Raw genomic sequence first — 22713 nt, 5'->3', positions numbered from 1 at the left:
CGGAAAGTGAGTACTTTTGCCATCTCTGCCTAATGGTAACCCCCCCAATCAGAGATTATAACAATGGCGCTTCCTGCTTGTTGTCTGCGCTGAGCAGGAACTAAAACAAAGCGCACATGTGGTCGTTGGCTCCGCCCCGTCACGTGACGCCCTGGGCTGGCTGACTCAGCCGGCTCGTTACGCTGCGTCAGTCTGGAGTCGCTCAATTATGAAAAAGCAACCTTCCGTTGTAGCTGCAGCCGAAGCGAGTACCTCCAGCGTCCAGCGGGCTTTCCTTCCAAGGCTAACCGAGTGCACCGCTGATAGATGGATAGAAGCCACGACACGTCTCTTCCTCAGTCTCAACGATGAAGAGAATGGTGAGTGCGTTCGGTTTAACAGTGTTGGTGAATTGGAGCGGCGGCGGGGGGGACTGTCGACTGTCGTGACTTATGGGGGCTTTGAAGTTGCAGCCCCCCCCCACTAAAGAATATGCATGCTGCCTGTAGGTGTCAGAACCGGCGGAGTTCCCAGGTCAATTCCTAAAGTTTCTGTTTTGGTGTTTTATGTAGTGAATTAAGCCCCGCTGTCATGGTTAACAGTGTCTCGTGAGGAAACCCCGAAATTCCATTCGTTGGAAACGTTAGCTGGCTAAGTAGCTAGCTCGCTTAGCTAACTAGCTTCAACCGCCCAGGTCGCTCTGTGGTGTTAGCTTTCCTCTGGGAGGCAACAGAAACGGCTTTTGTTCTCCCTGCGGCTCGGTAGACGCTGCTTCCATGGAGCTGTGGAGCCCAGAGCAGCTGGCAGTCTGTTAAAGCAGCGTTTCTTCCAGCGGTCTCGCGGATGTCAGAGCAGACACGCTGTCATTGCCAGTAACGAGTCAATGCCAGGTTGATCGGATGCCAAGTCTGTCCGGACTGACTCCCTGCCCCTCAGAAACATTAAAGTGCTGCTCAATCAAGGATCTATTTAATGTCAGACTTTTTAATTAACCTTCCTACATAGTCATCCCAGGTCATTTAGCCTTCTGGGTGTGGGGCGAACATTGAAGGCCCTTGTTCAACCTTTGCTATATTTCAACATTTCTCTTGTTGAAGATGCATTTTTCGTACTAAAAACTTCCTCCTGTTTTCCAAACAAGCTCATGTTTAATGTCCCATTGGAATACCAGTTTAGCACCACTTTGACCTAAACCCTGACTACTTAAAGCTGTCCTTCATCCACTACATCAGCTTAATTATTCATTCTGTGCTTTAGTCTCATAGTAGAAATGACAGTGTAGTAAGAGGAGATAAATACAATCCCTTAAATGCTTTGGGTGTTTTTACTACCATCCCCCAAACTGATAAGTATGGAAGTGAAAGAATGTCGGTGAAATCTGCCTTTTTTTTTGTACACCATTTTTTAAACACTGTTTTTTTTTCGCATCAAATTTTAAACACTGACACACTGAAAAAAACAGCTGCAAAATATAAAAAAAAAAAAACAGCTGCAAAAAATAAAAAAACAGCTCCAAGAAAATAAAAATTAGCTGCAAGAAAATAAAATAAAAATTAGCTGCAAGAAAATAAAATAAAAATTAGCTGCAAGAAAATAAAATAAAAATTAGCTGCAAGAAAATAAAAAATTAGCTGCAAGAAAATAAAAAAAAAATCAGGTGCAAGAAAAAATCAAAAATCGTTTGGTTATTAGTAGCTACCTGACGTTTTGTAATCATATCTATTTGACAAGAAAAACTCCTTATCAGCTACATTCGGCCTGGAACAAAGCCATGCCCAATGGTTGTGTCACGCGACCAAATGAGCTAATTTCATTGGCTAGAAGCTGGTCGACTGCATTGAGTGCAGATTGCGTTGGCTTGAATTCACCAAAAGGTCAACACATTTGCAGCTGATTTTATTTATTTATTTTTTGTTTGCAGGCAACTTTTTACCAAATATAAATTAAGCGTAGGGTATTAAATCTGTAAAAAAAATCAGTTTTTAAAATTCTGTGTTTTCTTCCATAGATAAGCATTGTTCTGTTCACTAAGAACAGATAAAAAAGGTATGTTAGGGATATGAAATGCATATTCTGAAAATAGATTTTTTATAAATTATTTGATTTCTTTTTAAGGAAAAGTCCAGTCAGCAAAGAATAAACAATGGATCATTATTTATACCTAAAACTAATACGTTCACAGTATTTTCATGTTTTTATCATTAATCAGTAAAAAACTAAAAACAATAATTTTCGTCATGATCACGGAGTCTGGGAGCGGCCATTTTTGCCCAAATATAGTAACACCTCCCTTCTGCCATCTTCCGGCAGTGACATCACGGTGTGGTAAGCCTAGCGCCATTCTCCCCGCTTTACAAGCAAAAATCATTGGGAGCTACTAGACACATCTGCAATCAACAACAATCATTGAAGATTTCCAGAGGACTTCACCATTGAAATTTACCAGAGCTATAGTTGAACTGACAATGCCCACGTGCATGGCAGTTGGATGTTGGAATACATCGAGTAAAAGTGTAAACAAAATGAGTTATTTCACCTTTCTGAGTCATGATCCTCCATGGATGGCTTCGTATTTGGATTGCCAACTTGAAGAGGGAGGATTTGCCATCAAACTTCTGGCCAGAGAAAAAACACATATGTAGCCAACATTTGGAAGAAGATGACTTTGGATAATAGGTGAAACCATTATCAGATTAATGGTGATTAATCAACTCTTGAAATGATCATCAACTGTTAAGTAACTGATTAACTTTTAACTTGAGTACAGCAAATCTAAAACATGCCTTCATATGAAAGGGCCACACTCTCAAAATATATTTACATTTTCCATTCGAGGTGAAGAACTTTTTTTGTCCACTAATGTGCACTAAAGGACACAGTTTTAGCTTCACTTGGTTTAAATTCTGTGTAAAACCTGTGGTTGACAGTTTAAAAAAGAATTGACAGATCAATAGCAAAATGATAACTTGTCTCAGCCCTAGTTCTGTTATACTGAAAACTACAAATCCTCTGAGAAACCTGTCTTGTGACAGACTTTTCTCTTAAGTATTCAATTAAATCCCAATAATTTAAAAGCTGGGATCTGTAGGTGAGACTTAAAAGACTAATGGGAATCAGTCAAGAGGAAGCCAGCCAGTGGTTCCATTGTCCTTCTTTATGTATTGAGGTTTCACTGCTTTATTGGCTCTGTCTGCGCTGACCTGCGCCTGTTATTTACCTCAGCTTATGTAATCCCACCTCATTAAATACTTCATTGTGATTTGTTGTTGTTCATCAACCTTTGTTTTTCAAATCGTTATCCCACATGAACAATTTTAGTCTTAAGCAGTCTGAGCTGTAATGTAAAGTGGTATTGCAAAACCTCTGTTTTATTTATTTTTTCTTGTGTGGCAACTATGGAATGTGTCTTTGAGGTTTATTGTCTAACCATTGATGGGCACCCGGCACCAGCAAGACATTCCTACTGAAGATGGTTGATGAGTATTTCCTCTGGCAAAAGATTGTTTTAAAATCAGTTATTTGTGGATTTCTACAGGTTCTTTAAAAGTCCTAAGCAAAGATTTTCCTCTTTGAATTTATTAAATATACTATTTAATATCCATTCAATTAACAAATAGGTATTTCTAGTATTGTTGCATTCTATAATTTGTTATCTATGACATCCATAGGGCCCTTGGGGAGGTTGAAGGCAGAGCAAAATACTAGCAAAACCTGTCCACACATATCATATCTATGAAGTCACTATATATAGCTTCTAAACACAGTGCAGCAGTCTCTAGTGCTTTCTCTGGCTGTATGGAGCATAAATCAGCACTTTTTCTCCCCTGTTTTGCTGTGCACTGCCAGTCGACTGGCTTAAATACGCTATACATGCTCACAAGGAAAAGGACAAATTCAGCCTTTTTTTTTTAATCTTTCTGGTTGCACATGAAAAAGAGGGTACCAGATGTGGAAGGTCAAGGACATTACCCATCAGTGCCTTTAAAGGTAATTCTGTTTTAAAACCATAGTTGGGTAGCTCCAGATGTGAAACGGCTGATTGTGTCACTCTGACTGTGACTAACTGGATGTGCTCTCTTCATCCTCTGGCATGGCAGTTGGCTCGGAGCTCGTCTGCCTGGCTGTGTGTTTCCTGGACGGGGCCGCCTTTTACAGCTGCTTTCTGTATCTCTGCTTCTGTCTCCTTGAACCCTAGTCGGCCTCGGCAGATGGCCGCTCACACTGAGCCTGGTTCTGCTGGAGGTTTCTTCCTGTTAAAAGGGAGTTTTTACTCTCCACTGTCACTACAAGCATGCTTAGTGTGAGGGATTGCCTTCGAGTCAATGAGTCGATGCAATCAACTGGTTTTCCTTAGATAGAAAACTTTAAATCAATCTGACTGGATGATCTGGTGAACTGTAAAGTGCCTTGAGATGACATGTGTTCTGAATGTGAATTGGTGCTATAGAAATAAACTGAATTGAATTGATTGAGGGGGAAAGCCCTACTGATTAGTTAATGAAGAGGATAGTTATAAATATTATAAGAAGCAGTTAAAAGTACTTTAGAATTCAAATTTGTATTTATCAACTTGTAATAGATATTTTTAATATTATATGTTTTTTTTTTTTTTGTCTTTTGGGATATACCACTCATATCTGTTGCAGACTGTATACTAGGTCTCCCTTTCATTCTCTTGATCAGTCCCTAAAGATTTTTTGTTTTATCTATAGAGAGTTTACACAGTTGTGTAACAGTCGCTATGTATTCAGCACCATTAGTTTATGCAGGTGGATAGAAATATGGATGCAGCTATGCAGCTTTTTGCCCAGGGGGCACACGTGTGTAAATTGGAGAGCTGTCACACTTTGGTCTCATGACTCCACAGAGTTGTGCGCGGCCTTCCTGGAATCTTATCTGAAGGCTATAATGAACTCGTTCCCCCTCATTTAACATTCTTTTATATGCCTAGATCTTGGAAAAACTTAAGAGGTGGCAAGGATTGAACGTTGATAAGGCTAGTCATAGCTAAATGCCCTTTAATGTCTGATAGTTTTTCTTTTAATGAAGCTAATACACTGAATCCTATTTATAGATTGTATTGTTTTCAGTGAGTATTTATAGATTCCTCTTGAACAACTGGGGGGGGCTTAGCTGTTATAGTGGTGAATTAGCTGTTAACTCCAGACTTTGATAAAAGTCACATTTCAACACTTGAACATCAGCTGAGACGTCACTCACCTTGCACTGTCTAAGAATGTATTGAGATTAGATTATTACTGTTAAACGCTAACCAAACATACCATAGGTCAGTGCTACTAACCTACATGTACATTTTTCTTTTTAGTCTTTGAAATAAATTGGCCCGCAGTGGGAAAAAAAACAACAACTTTATGTCCAACTTCTTAAATATCCTACCCTAGCAATAAAAAAAGCTAGTTTATAGCATTTGGAAATCTATCAGCCAATATTTGACTGATAACCAGATGCAGTAGTTATTGGGTGAAACATGATTTCAGTTATTTTGAGGCGATACAGAAAGAGGATGATAAGCATGAATTAAGTTGTATTTAGCTTCTTTTATCAGCATTAGCATGAGTGACAAACATGGTTTAAACGGTTTGCATGTGTGGAGGAGGGAGACGCCCAAACTTAACCTTAACGAGGCCAGTTTTACCTCATCAAACAGGCTCTATCATGGAAATTGACTTCTTGTTTGGATTCATTAAAACATTGATCCTGCTGTAAAAGATTCAGCCTTTTCTGCAGGCGTCTCAAACAAGAAACAAGCTAACTAGGACTGACCAGAATATGTCCAGTGTTTTTATACTCATTACACTGTCACAAGAACAGAGCAACGGAATTAACTCTACATTTAACCCATCCCCTTGGGGAGAAGTGGGCTGCCATTTATTTATTTTTATTTTTTTCCCATGGAGTGGGTAACAGTTTGCAGGAAATTTTTCGCAACATATGGTGATATTGCATTATAGTGATATCGTATCATGACCTATATGTATCGTATTGAAACACCCATGCCAATACTCATCCCTAGACCCTGTTTGCAGAACGGGTGACTTACCACTTTAGCCCCTACATGCTCAAACTGCTCTGAGTGTAGAGTTTTTATTCATTGATGGGCACAAGAGGTTGCCTCTGTATAAAATTATCTTTTCTTTCTGGAATCTTCAAACTGCTTTCTTGCAGCTCCTGGCTGACTTGTTAATTTGGCGTTACTCTCTTCTTGACAAACAGCCTCTGTGAGATGTCACTGACTTTTAGGAAGCTTTTGTTTGATTGCTAATCAGAGCAGGCTAAGCAAGAGGCATTTCAATCTTAGTCAGCTGGAAGTTTCTAAGTCCAGATTTATTCTAAGGCATCCAAGGAAAAGTAAACAGTCTTATCTATTTTATAGCAAAGTCTGCTCTGTTATTCTTTGAAAAACACTCTGTAGTTATAATGTAACTAACCAGGTTCTGTAGTTAAGAGTTGTCCATCACAGTTGCTATATTATATATGTGAGTCACCTCAAAGGGATTATGCTACCTTGCAAATTGAGTAAAATCTGCTGAACAACAGTTTGTTTTAAGTAAATTTTTATATGGTATATTCAAGATTATTTTAGTCTTTTTTTTTTTTTTTTTTTGCACGCTGTCCTTTTTTGTTTAGGCAGCTTTATTGGAACAGAATGCTTAATTTGTTAACTTTATTAGCCTAAACCCAAGGCAGGCTCCTAACAAAATATTTCAGAAAAGCTAAATTAGAACAAATATGTTGTCCTTTTTCAGTTTTTCTCCTCAAGTGTTCAATAGATAGTTTTAGGGCTGAAACAATCAATTGGATTAATTGTGATTAATTGATTATTGAAATAATCAACTAAATAAGTAATTGATCAATCGTTAAACAGAGTGCAGAGACTCTAAAACCGGCCTTTCACTGACAGTGACCCACTTAGAGCAGTAATTCTGCCAAAATTGTAAAAAAAAAATTCACATTTGAGAAAAAAACAATACTTTTCGTCTGTCAATCTGCTCTATCCAGAACTCCTCTAGTGGAAAATGTATATTTTCACCTGGTTTAATTTAGTAAAAAGTCTTCTTTAAGGAAGCTTTGACTATTAGATTATTAATCGATGAATCTAAAAAAAGAATCAACAGATTAATTGTTATTTAAAGTAATCGTTTGTTGCAGCCCTGGATTGTTTGCAGTCACATGTCTGAATAAAAAAAAAGATGCAAAACTCATGACAGGATTTCAGTGTTTGGGAAGGATTCTGAGCGCATGTTTCCAGCCATGCAAAGGCAGTGATCTCAGATAGTTTGTGTAATATCTTTTATTAAATGTCTATAGCTGTATGTTCCCATTTTGGTCTCATGTTGATTTTAAAATTCCTCTTGTCTTTGTGAAGTTTCTCCCATTAAAACGCTGAACCCAACAGTTCCACCCTTTCTTATACTTATTGTAATTGGCAGGCCAAACGTTATCTTGCTTTGTATTTTGGCTGCCAGCTCATAGGATAATTGCTACCTCTGTCTGGATGCTATGCTTTTTACGGGGAAAAGTGAGGAGGAGCTCAGCTGTGAAGGTTTTAGATTGTTGTTTACAGTTCATCGCATAGGAACGCATCTGTTCCCATTCATACATACGACCTCAAAAATGTAGTTTGTGTCTGAGAGGGGAAGAAACGCAGCGAGTTTTATCTCTACAGAAACGGGGATAATATGTTGCACAAAGGGAACAACCAGAGAGGAAGAGGGAGGGAGCGAGGAAGTAAGAAAGTGACTGAGTGCTGTGTTTTTGGCCCGGCCTCTAAAGTCTAATTCTTTTGTTGCCTGACATTTTCGGGTACCATAGTTACAGGTTAGCAGCAAAAACAGCTTTATTCTTCTCCTTAACTCTCTGTCAGTGATCCTGGTATTATTTTATTTCTGTTTAGTTATTTTATCCCCTTTCAGTCTAATTTATAAAGAAAACTGATTTTTACATAAAACATGACGAATCATGGGTACTTTTTAATTGGCATTGAAATTATTTCTAAGGGCATTAAATTAGAATTGCTCATTCCTGTATAAACCGTTTTTCCTTTTTGTCCAGTCTAATCTAGCTCTGTTAAATAAGATTTCCATCTCTTGTTTACCTCAGTTAATTGAGTCTAGTTTACTTTCATGTATTTATATATAATAGGCGTTCTCTGGGTAATGGACAGGAGCAGTCTTGGTTGATGGGGAAAGGTTTTGTGTCAGCTGAATGAATCACCTTAGGTGGTGTGTCATCAGTAGACAACAAGGTATATCATCGAGGCCTCTGCCCGTCCACTAATCCTTTCCCACACACCCCCTCCTCTCTCACCTCTTTCTCCCCAGCTTTAGTATAATATCCAGTTTGTCTCAGACACATTCATCTGCCCCCCTGAGTGGCGTCTTACAGATTAACAGTGGATGGAGTTTAGAGGCAGCAGCCTCACGCTGATCGCTCAGTCTTTAACCAAGGCCGGATCTGTACGCTAACGGCAGCACGCTAGACTTTGAAACCTTAATGGAAGATGCACGCAGCCTTCTGAGAGGAAGAGTCTGGCGCTGAGGTGTCGCTGATGATCTAGTGCTCAGGGGGAGGTTGTGGTGACAGCGGTTTGTTCAGGACATGCATAAAGGATCCTTGGTATGTTCCTGTACAAAGCCCTTAAACACAGAGATGAAGAGGAGGACATCCAGGTACACACTTTGTTGTTCATTGGTCAAGAGCTAAAGACACCTGTTTATCCAAAGTTGGAGCCAGACCCGTGTAACGGTGGAATTACCTCTGCTCATCAGGGCTGTAGAGGTGAAACTTTGGTCGCTCTGGATCTTTGTGTTCTTGTTGTTTTTATTGCAGTGTGCCGATCACAAGGTCCAAACAGTAATATAAAGGTTATAGTTTCAGGAATTGTTCAGATCTTTCGGTGTAAAGCAGGTGACACTGTTTGGAGACTTTCTCTCTGTGAGTTGGTAGGGATTAATGGGGCTAATCGCTGCTGGGTTCCTCTGAGCTCCACTTGTGGAACAATAAACTGTTTTCATTTAAACCCTATGAAAACTTGCAATAAACATTCACAAGTTTATGCTTGTGTTTATTGCTGTCTAATATGTAGGTTTCTAAAATCAATTCTTGAGTTTTGTGATTAGCAAGTTTAAAAGAATTCAATTAAATCTCCAACTTTCCGCTAAATCCTGGATTAGAGGCTCAGAGTACCCTGCAGCCTTTTATATTGTGGTTTATTACTTTCAGAGGAAAATGTTAAAACTCTACAATCCCTTTCTACAACAAGCCTTAAAATGTCTTATTAGTTACAGCAAGGTAAAAAGACCCCATCATTTTTAACTTGAGCTGTCAGGAATGGATTAAAAAGAATGGTTGATTTTTAAAGGCTTAAACTGGAGTATTCATCATCTGACCAAAGTTTCTTTTTGTTCCCCACAGTCCCAGAAACCCTGGATAGAAAGCACTTTCACCAAGAGGGAATGTGTGTACATACTTCCAGTGTCAAAGGACCCCCACAGGTAAACGAGCCGACCACACTCTGCTCTAACCTTTATTGGTCTCCATGGAAACACTGTAATTGCAAGGTGTGAGTCAAAGTAGGCCCTGATGCTTACCGCTGCTCTCCAAAGGGTAAATGAGTCTGTTTCTAATGTTTACCTCTGTCAGTGTCTGGAATTATAGCTTGAAATATAGCAGTGGTCACAAAGTAGTTTATTTTTGTTTTTTGTCGTTTAGCAGGTTATTTTATTTGTCGGCCCTTTTACATCTCTTTATACCGACACACAGACGGCGCTAGCAGAGTACACAGGTGCTTGCATAATATATTGTGGGTTTGAACATCCACTGATTTACCCAAAAATAAATATTCTCAGTAAATGTAACTTATTTAACGAGTAGAAAACTCTCAGATTTACTGTTTAACAGCCTCCTGTTACTATAAGCCATTTCTGTTAGATTTCCAAGAGGCTGGATGCCTTCCTCCTTCCTGACATGCACAGCGGATCAGTCTTTGTTTTGTTTTGTATTAATTATTTCCCACCAAACCGCTGTACGTGCTGCTGCTCCCAGATACGTTTTGACATGTTCTTGAACAAAACCTCATTTGACATTAAGTCCAAGTCCGTCAGATGACTAGAGCCCATGTGAGAGAGCTTTTTTTTCCTTTTTTTTTTTTTAAAGCTAGTAACAAGATAAATTTTTCCCTCATTCTGTTTAAATATGGATTTTAATGAAGTGTTTTGCAAATTAAAACAGATTTCTTAAAAGAAGAAAATAAAGTAGCCAAAAGGTGCAGAGCTCCAATCTGCAACAGTTTTCATTTTAAAAATGTCCTAAAATCCACAAGAAGGCATATATCAACAAAAGTGATTAAAACATGTCCTCCTATATTATTTTACAATACAGATTTGATCAAGATTTTTACAAGATTGGTTTTGAACAGATCTGCTGTTGTTAGGGATTTAAATCACACCCATCATGGCGATTTGATTCAGTATCAATTTCCTGACCCAATGTTTCGATTATATTCGATACTCTAGAATACACCACGATTGGATTCAATTAATTGCTTTTTTTTTTTTTTACCTTACAGGCTAGACAATGTTTCAAATTTGAAATAAATCAATGAAAGGTGTAATATCGTTATGCATTTTATTTGAGAAACAACAGCAAATAACAGAAGTAGCAAAGTTGTACTCCACCTAGGCCTATGAAAACCTCATTGACTGAAAAATAATATTGCCTCTGTGTTATAGATTCTTACAGGCCTTGCATCAAAAAATACTTGAATGAGGCATAAGTACACTAGCAAATTAAGTAACAAAATTTGGCCTAGACTACATTCACTAAGAATAACCATACTCAACAAAATCAGTGCAATGAGTGAAAACGTGCAGTAGCAGCAAATGGTAACAAGTGTGTGTGCAAGCAGAAAGAGGGTAGTGGCTAAAGGAAGCGAGGTAGGAGGGCAAAATAGGTTTAGCGCCACCGCTGCACGGGAGACAGAATAACATCCAGGAGCAAATGGATAAAAATCAACCAGAGAAAAAAACAACTTAACGCACCAGATCATCGGCTGTTGGATCGATGCATTACCGCAAAACGATTATTATTTACACCCCTAGCTGTTATGCTGGATTTAGTCTTTTTTTTGTCTGTTTATTTTAGCTCTTAGGTTGTAACGATACTGACGTTTCCATTGTATCAATAGCCGATGCAACATGGGTTTTAAAAAATGATTAAAGGCATAAAAAATGTTTATATAAAAATGAAAAACGCCTTTTTTAATCTCAGTATGGAACTTGCTTTGTCAATATTCTAAGGTTCTCTGATATACTCTGCAAAAAATCCAGTAATCAAAAATTTTTATTTGCATCTTTTTGATGTTATTAATTTTAAAGTATCAATACCATGCCATAGTAGTATTTTATCCAGATACAGAGTTTGGGTCTCAGTACTTTAGGGAATATTGATATTTTTGGCAGCCCTAATAGCTGTACAGAAGACATTCTGTTGCATTGTTTATTATAAACTGTAGACTTAAACAGTAGGTGTCACTGTGTGAGGGAGGAGTCTGTTTCTCAGTTTAATGGTTAACATTAAATCTCAAACTGTCTTCAGCACCTTAGGTCAGTGATTACTGACACTGTTCTGTATGTAGCCTAACCTAACCCCCAGCCCCCCTGAGGGTAGTGATCTGTGTTAACATCTGACATCCTTCTGTTTCTGTCTTCTATCTTTTCTGCTTCCTCTCATGTCACTTTTTAACAATCTAAAACAAACTCCTCTTCACTCAGTTATAACTTCCAGCCTTTGGTCACAGCAACCTGACAGTGTACAGGAACATGCATGCTGCCTTTACAGCTGAATCCAGTTATTGTGATTAATTGGTTTATGAAATAATTGTCATCCAATTTGGTAATCGAACTATTGATACAGACTCTAAAACCTTGCATTTGTTGAAAAAAATTACCAACTTGGAGCAGTAAATAAAACAAAACATTTTCCATTTAAGCCTGAAAATCTTATATAAATAATTCCATCTGTAGGCACATGTATATATTTTATATTTTGTATTTTCCATTCCTTTAAAATGTGCAATTAAGTTTTTTTTTTTAAACATGATTTATAAATGTTGATTTATGAAAAGTATCTTTTAATATTGATCACAAAAAAGTAAGTAAATAATTGATAAATAAAATAATCACCAGCTGCAGTCCTATTGGTGTTTTTTAAACATGTTCCAGTTTCTGACTTGTTATCTGTAATGAGGGTTTATTTTATGAAGTAAAACTGGGTTCAGTTGCAGCAGCTTTAATCTGGTTGCTTTAAAATGGAGGACACCACTTAGACCAGGAAGCAGGATCTGCACTTCTATTCCACCACACCTATAGGAGTAGCAGGGGACACAGTCAGTAAACACACACAGGCTGTTAGACGCTCTGCCAGGCACCAGGGCAAAAGCTTCCAGAGTTGTTTTTTTTAACAATAATAAAAATAAAGAAAATAATTCTGTAAATAAAATGTACACACCAAAATAATGTGTGCCCCTGTAACATGTAAAATATTGAGTAAAAGCTAACAAAACAGTCAAGAGTACATGACACAAGAATAATAACTGCATGACAAAAACATATTGCCATTTTAATATATGGCTTATCTTCACGTAAATTATGCAGTGCTTCAGTTAAAAAAAACAACAAAAAAACATAACACACCTATAGGAGTAACGGGGGACACAGTCAGCACACACACATGCTGTTAGGTGCTCTCCGTCTCCTGCAGCAGATCATAAAATATGCAAATGAGGGAAAAAACTCCATCAAATTTAAAGAAATAAACAGCGATTTTCAGCAGCCAAAACAAATATATATTCTGCTGTGCATTAGCAATGATTTGGTTACGTTTATATCCAGGTTAATACAGTGTAGATTATGCTAGCTTAGCCAACAGACAGAGAGCACCGCAGCACATCTTACCTGTGCAAAAGCTTCCAGAGTTTTGCCCGGCAGATCGAGCCACGCCATGATCATGTTGTGTACCAGTAATTAAAGTCCCCCCCGCTACAACAGCTGACACGGAACAAAAAAACAACACATTCAATTTAATGCTGATTTTACATGGAAAATATTGCTCACAGGTTTTGAGAATGTTTATGAAAATGAAAGATTAGAAATAAAATAATTTGTATTATGTGCGTCATATTGACACAGTTACAGTGTCACTCTGGCAGGAGGCCTTATTGATCCAATGCACCCCTGACACCTTGTTGGTATAAACCACCTTGAAAACTGTCATTAATCATGTCTGTCTGCAATTGCTCCTTAGATGCCTTCCAGGATGCCAGATCTGCCAGCAGCTAGTGCGGTAAGTTGTTGTTTTTGACGACTCAACTAAGCCTGAAAGGCAACAGAACCTCCTCAGGAACCAGTTAATATGAAAGCTTTGCATTCCTCACCTTTGTCTTTTCTAAAGAATGTGGGGAGATAAAAAAAAAAAATGGCTCAATGTCAGCAGTCTCCTGTAGGTTAGTCCGACATTATTGGATTTACCTCCCCTCCTTTTGAAGTTCCTGTCGTGTATTAAAAATCTGCATCACACCTATATTAGTTTGCTTTCTCGCCTACTTTATAATGCAAGGAAGTAAAATGAGATTTTGGAGCTACATGCTACACTCTGTACATTTGTTTTCTGGAACATAATACCAATGTAGCATGCCTTTTACTATTTCACAATTATGATCATGTTTAATATCATTTTAGAAGCTGCTGAAAGGAGTCTAGTCCTGATGGTCTGACCTATATTGATGGACTTTTATTGAACTTCACTTAGAAATGCTGCTGCTATGTCCTCCAGGTGCTGCTGCGGCCGGCTGGTGCGCCAACATGCCGGCTTCACTGCAAGCTTGGCCACAAAGTACTCCGATGTGAAGTTGGGTGAAAACTCCAACCTGCCCGATCCAGAGGAGTGGTCGGTGGAAAAACACACAGAAGCGAGTCCAACTGATGCCTATGGTGTCATCAACTTCCAGGGAGGGTCTCACTCTTACAGAGCCAAGGTAGGGGGGCCTAGTTTCCTCTGCTGGCAGGCTTGGTTTCCTCTCTGGGAAGTTCATAAAGATGGGTGGATTCTCTGGTTCAACGTCATGTTTTAAGGGGAGCTTTGGTTTATTTCTCTCTGTTTTTTGTTTTTTTTTCATAATTCTGTTTATTCAGTTCATAAGCATAAACTTTCAGTTGAAGATTTTCTAATTTTATTAGCAGAATTTAAAAGCTGTGCCGTTTTCCCTCTTTCTTTTTTCCACAAACAGTATGTGCGTTTGGCTCACGACACGCGGCCGGAGAGCATCCTACGGCTGATGCTAAAGGAGTGGCATATGGAGCTCCCCAAGATCCTCATCTCTGTCCACGGAGGAGTTCAGAACTTTGAGCTGCACCCTCGCATTAAACAGGTGGTGGGAAAGGGTCTCATCAAAGCTGCAGTCACCACTGGGGCCTGGATCCTCACCGGAGGCGTCAACACAGGCATGTAGTATTAAAAAAAGGGCCCATCTTTGAGATGCCTCACTTAGATTTGATCAAATTTTCACTTTTATACTTAAAATGAATAAATATATCCAACTAAAGATTAGATTTCTAAAATTGAAGCCTCCTCCTAATTAAGTATGCTTGGGTTTGTCCTGTTAGAAAGGACAGATGTGAACTGTAAACAAACATGGACACTGTAAACATTAAGCCACCATTAGCATGTAGTGCTGATGCAGCAGAAGTTGTAATAGCGGCCTAGCAGCATGTCATTTGGCTGTGAATCGCGGCTGAGGTGTGTCTGCCACCACAGCAGGATGCTAAGATGCTGTGGTCTGATCATAGTGTTTAAGTCATTACTCACAAGGTCAATTACCCAGACCAGTGATTACTCCTAATGCCTCATTGGCACCCTGGCCACCTATGATGCCTGTCTAGCTCACAAACTATTGCTGAATCCAAGAGATCCAGTAGTGGAGGCCTGTGGTTCATAAGCTTCTTGTGGACTTGTCCTATAGGTAGAAATCTGCTCATAAAAGCTATGTTGTGGTGTTTTTTTATTTATTTATTTTTTTATCCAAAGGTGTGGCAAAGCATGTTGGGGATGCGCTAAAGGAACACTGCTCAAGATCATCAAAGAGAATCTACACAATTGGTGTCGCCCCGTGGGGAGTGATTGAAAACAGGAGCGATCTCATTGGCAGAGACGTAAGGAGCAGCTTTTGGCTCAAAGTGATCCACAGCCACTGTTTAATTCTGATGTTCATTTCTGCATATTTTTGTTTTTGTTTGTTCTTCTTCCCCAAATGCAGATTATTGTTCCGTATCAGACCCTGCTGAATCCTCTTAGTAAGCTGAACGTTCTGAATAATCTTCACTCCCATTTCCTCCTGGTGGATGATGGGACTGTGGGCAGATATGGAGCGGAGGTCAAACTGAGGCGGGAGCTGGAGAAACATGTTAACCTGCAAAGAATACACGCACGTAAGGGGAAATAAATGCAAGGTTGTTGTGAAAGACCCACTGATTATATGGAGCTAGATCTGTCTCAATTTTCCCTAACACACATATGTGATCCACACATGCACAGAACGATTCACACAAGCACAAAAAAATCCACACACAAAGGACAAGATCCACACATGCACGACTGACGCAAGCACACGAGATCCACACATGCACAGCACGTGATTAGCCAAAGTATTCCTGATCCATAAACAATTATAAATTAGATTACAAAGTACCAGTGGTCTTTAAATTTCACTGCATTTGTGTGGATTTTTGAGACTCACCTGATGTGCCTCGATACACAAATGCATTTTTTTATACGGGGGATGGTTTGCCAATCATAAGAAAGTACTCCATATGGGAGGACCCCCAGATCTTGTGTGCTTTCGTCAGTCGTTCTGTGCTTGTGTGGATCTTGTCCTCTGTGTGTGTGAATCGCAAAGGTGTATTTGTGAAAATTGAGACCGATCTAGCTCCATAGAATACAGCTATAAGCTGCCTAGTAAAGATTTTATGCTGGTTTTCTCCAACATGGATGGAAGACACTCGCTGACACTGTGACGCTGCCTCTCTTTGTGTATCATAACCTTTCTGGTGGATAAAAGCAGGACATAATCCAAGACCTCTCTAAACACATTTTCACTACTTTGAAATTAGCTATAAGAGGTTTAGCTGGTGTCACTGCAGATGAGGTTTCTAAAATAAACGCCTTTCTCAAATTTGAGAGTAAATGCACGTCACAAATCATAGGATTTTCATTCATAAAATGTTTCTGTAAACTTTGTATCAGTTGGACAGACTAGATCTATAAAGATTGACCATAATACTCCAGTTTGACTTTGCTAACACATGAGAAATAATTATTTGTTTTTCTTATAGACTTTATTTTAATGTCTTTTAAAAGAATCTGTGTGAAGTGTAAGGTATTTTAGAATAGAGCAGTAAAAGTGAATGTGAAGGTAGTGTTTCCAACAAGGACATGGAGTTAGCCTGTGTTTTACTGGCAGTTTGCCTCTGCTTGGTGGAAACTATGTGATAGTGGGGAGATTGGTATTATCACCTTAACCTCTCACACAGTTTCTGAAATGCTCAGCTACTTTTAGAGAAAAAAAAAGTTCCTTAGAGGAATTTCAGCAAAGAAAACCTTCATTTGTTGTAGGCTTAGTGGGTTTTGGTAGAAGGTGCACTGAGGGTCAGTTTGATTAAAAGGGTGAAATCTCCATGCAGGTTTTTGTCTTGTTTACCTGATTCGTTGGTGTTTATTTTATTTTTCTTAGGAATCGGTCAGGGTGTTCCTGTTGTAGCGCTGATCTTTGAGGGCGGTCCAAACGTGATCCTGACGGTGTTGGAGTACCTTCAGGAGAGCCCTCCCGTCCCTGTGGTGGTGTGTGAAGGGACCGGCCGAGCTGCTGACATATTGGCCTACGTCCACAAGCAAACAGAGGAGGGGGGGTAGGTTAAACACACGGAGCAGCAGGTCGGCCAAAGAACAGACCGCTCGGGTGACATGATTAATAGCTGAAAGACAAAACCAGAATAGAGAAGAAACAGATCAGTTTGTTATTGGCTGAATGAGGTTTCATTTAATGGGTTCTCATCATTCAATTTATTTACATTTGCATTTGTTTATATTTTTTTGTAATCATCAGCAAAATTGTTAAGAAATCAGATCTAACCATCTAGTTAGGAAATACTTAGCTGGTGATTGAGCCTAAACTAGAGGAAACTCCTAAATATGTCACAATATGACTCATTGAAGTCAGTTTATAAGAAACAAGCTGGCATGTTGGTGCAATAGGATCATAATGAGATGAAAGAATAGAAGATAAAAAATATTATTAGGAATCTTAAGGTTGAAATCTCAAATCCAGAAATGAGGTGACAGAGGAAGTAACGCCGTGAGCAGAGATTTCTCTGCTCACTGTTTAAGGTATAGGATAACACGGGGCTGCCCCTCCTCCACCTGTTGTTGCTTACAGATGGCAGCGCTGCTAAAAATAATAATGGTAGGACTCCAGAATATGAAGCAACTAATTTTATGATAACAAGTAGGGTCCAATTTTTTTTTTATACCTTTAAAGGGGTCATAGAATGCAAAATTGAGTTTACATTGTAGTAGATGAATAACAATAGTTCAGAGTGTGAAATGGATGTACAGAGAAGTTCAAACCCCATCGACACGGCCTTTCTATTCAAATCTCACAATTCCAATCGACCATAAAATGGGCGAATCCAAACGAAGCCCCGATTTGACATCAATTCGGGGACGGTGCCATAAAGATGTAAGAAACTAGTTTAGTGTTCCTTGACAGTGTCGTTTCTAAGTCACCAATTTAGTACTAGTTGGTCCCAATGGAATTTCCCATTGGAAACCTACTAGCACTAAGTTGCTAACTGGTTTCGACAAAGCATCTGGCTAACCAAATTTAAATAAAACAACGGCTAACACAACAATCTTGCCCCCTTAATAAACGACCAATCACATTCACTTTATTCACTCATGTAAAGTCGGGCACCACTCGGGAGAATTCTCAAATGCAACGGTTTGAACAGCCGCTTTCCTACGACTTCAAATTGCGTTTCCCTCAAACAAAGCTGTGTTCCCCAGATCACGTGTCAATCCCTGCCTCCTTACCCTTTATCACTGGATATTCCCAGGTCCTTCCGCTCCGTGACATACTAACCAATTTGAAAGAAATTCCCTTTCTGTTCAGGTTCTACTTATCAGATTTTTATTCTTGTCTGAAATAGCTCAGCAGTGAGGAGTTCTTTTACAAAGACGTGATGTCAGCTTTGAAGTAGTTATTAATACCCAGTAAAGGTTAATTTAGTTGACTGTAACCTGTGAGGAGTTTACAAACATTAGTTTGGCATGTGGGTTACCTCATTGTTCTTGTTGCGGCCTGCCCGGTTTCCTCGAAATGAGAGCTGCAGCTCTTTGAATTTAATGATGCTCTCAATGTTCCACATTCTTAGATCTTGTGGAAACAGGTTTGTGTTCGGTATGTCCTGTACGACTCATAAACGTTGCCTTTTTTAAAGCAAATGTTTTGATTTGAGATAGAACAAATAATGGTGCTTAATATGGGAGGTCACATATAAACACATTGTCCTGTTTATCACTTGGTGCAGCTTGACTTGTAATCAAATGATACCAAGAGTGATCTACTGTAGTAGATCTCTGTAATCTACAATTCATTTTACTGTTAACCCTTTAAGCCAGACTAGACCAGGCCCATCTGACACCAGCAGAGGTTTATCTATTTATAGAAATGGCCTAAACACAGTCACATGGCGTTTCAGCCACACGCCTTTCAAATGGGCCTTTAAAATTTCGTATTTCAAAAATACTTTGCCTTATACAGAAGATCTCCAATAATGAAAATCAGCATATTTGTCTGACCAGATTCCCTTTTGTGAGTGGGAAAAAGTCATTTTTGCATATTATGGCCACTTTTGGCACCACTGTGCCAAAATCACGTTTCCACCTAGCACACTGCCCACTAAAACTTTATTGGAATAAACGTGTTCCAACTTATTCAGTCCAAATTTGCTTCAGTTATGGTCAAGAGTTTTGATCTACAAAGTCTGAGGGTTCATCCAGAGTTTCAAATGGGTTTTCATGGTGTTTTGCTGCGTTTATTTTGGAAGAAATTTTGGCGGGGCTAAATTTTATTTATTTTTTTTTCTTTAATCGACTATACATCAGACATGGTGACATTTAAAATAGTTTTTCCACCTGAAAAAATATTCCTCAATGCCTTTCTGTCACACAAATACTAACAATTGTATTTCAATTTTTTTTGTTTGGGAGCTGTACTTTATTTTATTCACATATGTAATTTCAGGCGGCATTTGCTCCTAAGACCCTCAGGGCTTAAGGGTCCAAAATCCATCTTATAAAACATTTAATTGTAGTGATTGTGTCTAAACAGTGTGACTCTAATCTACAGCGGCCTTCCTGATGGGGTGGAGACGGACATCATTGCAACCATCAAGAAAACGTTTAACTTCAGCCAGGGGGAAGCCATCCATCTCTTTCAGAAACTGATGGAGTGCATGAAGAGCAAAGAACTGGTAAAACTTAGTTCCCTTTTTCATGACACCAGAGCTGCTTACAAGCATCAAGCAGCCAGTTAGAATGGCGATCCTAAAAAAGATGACATTACAGAAACTTAAGTTGTTTCTTTTATCACAGACAATGAGCCCTTTAGTTTTAGATAATGAGCTTTATTTATTTTTCCTTCTATATAATGATTATTCACAGTGTTAAAGCTGTTCCTGGAGTCGGTGGCTTTTCATGCCTCCGACCGCTCCATTTGAATCCTCTTTAGTTTGATGACCTTTGAGCCAGAAGTTTAACTCTGAGCAGCTGAGGACTCCCGTGTTAGTAGTTTAAACTGATGGCAGGGTGAAATAACTGGGAACATCTGGATAGGATCTGTGGGAACCTGCTACTAATCCTTATCTTGTTTCTTGGTCAACAGATCACAGTGTTTCACATCAGCTCAGAGGAACACCAGGACATTGATGTAGCTATTCTGAGGGCCTTGCTCCAAGGTTTGTGCGTCCTGCTTTGTATTCTCCAGCTCGTCTAATAAAAGAACTCAGAAGCAGATTAAATGGAGTCATATACTGCAATTTGTGGTATTTAGATTTTAATATAGCTTTTTTTTGTGTGTGTGTTTTCATTCTGACATGGATATGCTTTGAGAACAGTTCCCCCTCTGTGCCCTTCTGTTTCTGCTCATGATGGGATCATGTTGCTAACATTCATTTGAACTCCTTATTCCAACAGTCTCTGAATGCCTTGTGGCAGTGATGCAGGGATTCTTAGTTTCTGTACCTGCTTATACACATTAAAAGGAGAAAAGTAAAAGAATCCCTCGGAGCACATTTTTGCTACTGGTTTACTCTCATTCCTCCTCATTGCCTATAAAGACTGGAACCCCTGCATGTTTTACTCGATGGTTTAGAGAAACCGGTTTAGCCTATCCAGAGATAAAGCTGCAGTGTGTTCTGGAGGCACCCAGTCAGGTCTGTATTGTTTTGCTCTAAGGTGCAGTCACCTTAGCAGAATGGAAAAAAGCACCGGGTGTTCAAAGGTATTCCAAGCGTTTAAAGTCATTAGATCTTACACAGAAGGGGATTCTGTTTTCCACTAAGATGCAACTTATGCAATCCCCTGTTAATTACAGTGAAACGAAAAGGGAGAGACCATATTGGAAGCATGCAATACATTGATATTAATTAGGTTGTTTTTTAGCAGACAACAAATCAAAATTTTTTTTGTTGGGCAGAAGCTCAGATTTCTATTGAAATGGTGAATTGACATCCAGATTATGTGTTCTAGACTGTTTTGTTTCAGTTTAAATGATGAAGCCACTGCTTGAATAGTTTTTTTTTTTTTTCTGTAAATCGTTAGCCTAGTAAACTAGCCCCACCCACCAGCGGTCAAAATAATTTTTTGCCTGTGAGTGGTCTAGCCTTGATCAATGCCCCAAGCCCTAGAACTGCTGGGCCAATCATAACTCAGATGTGTTATGAATTTCTGGATGAAAAGCTGGCAGGGTTTTGAGGGTGTAATGACAAAGCTGCGCGATACTGGAGAAAGCACAACAAGGAAGATGGCAACAACTATTGAACAGTTCTCGTTTGACTCAGCTTTGGAATCAGTTTTATGAAGGGTTAGACTTTGGGTTTTTGATGAAACGAGAGCAGGAAGAGGCTCTATGCTCAGAAGGACGTATTCGCCGTTTTTACCGACAGGCTGTTTGTTTACACTCCCCCACCAGCTTTCTGTCACGCTTACTACGCCACAGTCAGTTGCACTCATTGGTCAGAGCGTTGGCCAATAGGCACAGACATGGTTTGAAAAACAACGGGTTGTTCTCATCAACAATCTTTCGATGTCTTATTCATTCATCCAGCCAGACTAAATTACACATTTTAATCTCGCATTTAGTCCGATTTATCAGGCTAGTAAATCGTAGCAGTTTAAACACAAAATAAAACCTAGAAAAAAGTATATTAAAACTGTCAGAGCTCGCTTCTTTTAGGACTTTTTTTACTCTGGGTGGAAATCCTTAGTAGAGCTCTTTTCTGTGGGCTCATAAAAACTCCTGGATCAGAACCCTGCCATGTTGGCCGGGTCCTTCGACCACCTCACACGATTAAGGCTGGAAGTAACCGGCTGTGATTGGGACGGTCTAGCCTTCCTCAGCTCACCTCGGCCTAACTGAAGTCTAATCCTGTAGGTTATAATACCAGCGTAACCATGACAGCATGAGGCATGGACCTATGAGGGGTAAACACAATCTTCTTAATGTAATTTATTCTGAGATGCATCTTATTTATCAGAGGAAAGCTGAAATCTTAGAAAATCCAAATTGATATGGCATCATTGTTGTTGTGACTGGTCTTAGAGAAGAGTAAGGGCAATAAATGCTATATAGCAAAGGTTAAGGTAAAGCGTGCATAAATTATTATTTAGATGAAGAAAGGGTCTGTATTTTCATTTTTTAACGGAATATGTCAGCAAACAGTACATTCCTTCAGCATTTAGTGATTTGATGATTTCTAGCAACACTGCTAACTTTCTTTTCCAATTGTTGCTATTTAAGAAAATTCGTAATGCCCCTTGAAATTTTTCTGTGTTCCCATTTATTTTTTCATTTGGGAACTCTAGTGCTTCTGTAAAAAAAAAAAAAACCCTGCTGCTTTAATTCAATAAATAAATGTTATCATAGATTTAATTATGTTCTAACTCTAAACATTTCTTTTTTTTTTTTTTTTTACAACTTGTAGACTCTAATGCTATAAAGCAGGCATCCCAAAAGTCTGTCCTCGAGGGCCGCTGTCCTGCAGGTTGTAGAGGTTTCTCTGCTTCAGCACAGTTGATTCTGATTATTGCAGTTCAGCAAAAGCATGTTAATCAACTATCAATGTAAATCAGCTGTGCTGGAGCAGGGAAACCTCTAAAACCTGCAGGACAGCGGCCCTCGAGGAACGACTTTGGGGATGCCTGCTATAAAGGATCTTCTGCAGCAGTCTGTCTTACAGCGGTTCTGAAAAAGCCTCTGACTGAAGAAGACCCTGGTTTACAGTCAACCTTTTAGGCTTCTTCCTTTAAAACCCCTTTTAAAATATGCTCTAACTTCATCCGTTGGAGCACTCTAAAACCTTTCTAAGCCGATATGTAACGGAG

General features: G+C 39.1%; 1 protein-coding gene across 4 annotated transcripts in view; it reads left to right on the top strand.

Moving 5' to 3' along the window:
- Window positions 1-179: 179 nt before the first annotated feature.
- The window catches only part of trpm7 (transient receptor potential cation channel, subfamily M, member 7), a 54730-nt gene continuing 32196 nt past the window's right edge, over window positions 180-22713 (top strand). The window contains exons 1-10 of one of the 4 annotated variants that reach the window (XM_015397542.1): window positions 180-359; window positions 9415-9494; window positions 13303-13341; window positions 13831-14032; window positions 14285-14498; window positions 15082-15206; window positions 15311-15482; window positions 16784-16958; window positions 19460-19583; window positions 19994-20066. In XM_015397542.1, coding sequence (XP_015253028.1) covers window positions 348-359; window positions 9415-9494; window positions 13303-13341; window positions 13831-14032; window positions 14285-14498; window positions 15082-15206; window positions 15311-15482; window positions 16784-16958; window positions 19460-19583; window positions 19994-20066 — 1216 coding nt within the window. In that variant the 5' untranslated portion in view covers window positions 180-347. Of the gene's footprint in view, window positions 360-8403; window positions 8670-9414; window positions 9495-13302; window positions 13342-13830; window positions 14033-14284; window positions 14499-15081; window positions 15207-15310; window positions 15483-16783; window positions 16963-19459; window positions 19584-19993; window positions 20067-22713 lie in introns of those variants that run through there. The other 3 variants (XM_015397541.1, XM_015397544.1, XM_015397545.1) reach the window with 3 other exon arrangements.

Source organism: Cyprinodon variegatus, unplaced genomic scaffold (genome assembly GCF_000732505.1).
Source record: "Cyprinodon variegatus isolate N-32 unplaced genomic scaffold, C_variegatus-1.0 Scaffold870, whole genome shotgun sequence".
NCBI classification, from domain to species: domain Eukaryota; kingdom Metazoa; phylum Chordata; class Actinopteri; order Cyprinodontiformes; family Cyprinodontidae; genus Cyprinodon; species Cyprinodon variegatus.
The sequence above is the reverse complement of the archived record's forward strand: the minus strand, read 5'-3'. Positions and strand labels throughout refer to the sequence as shown.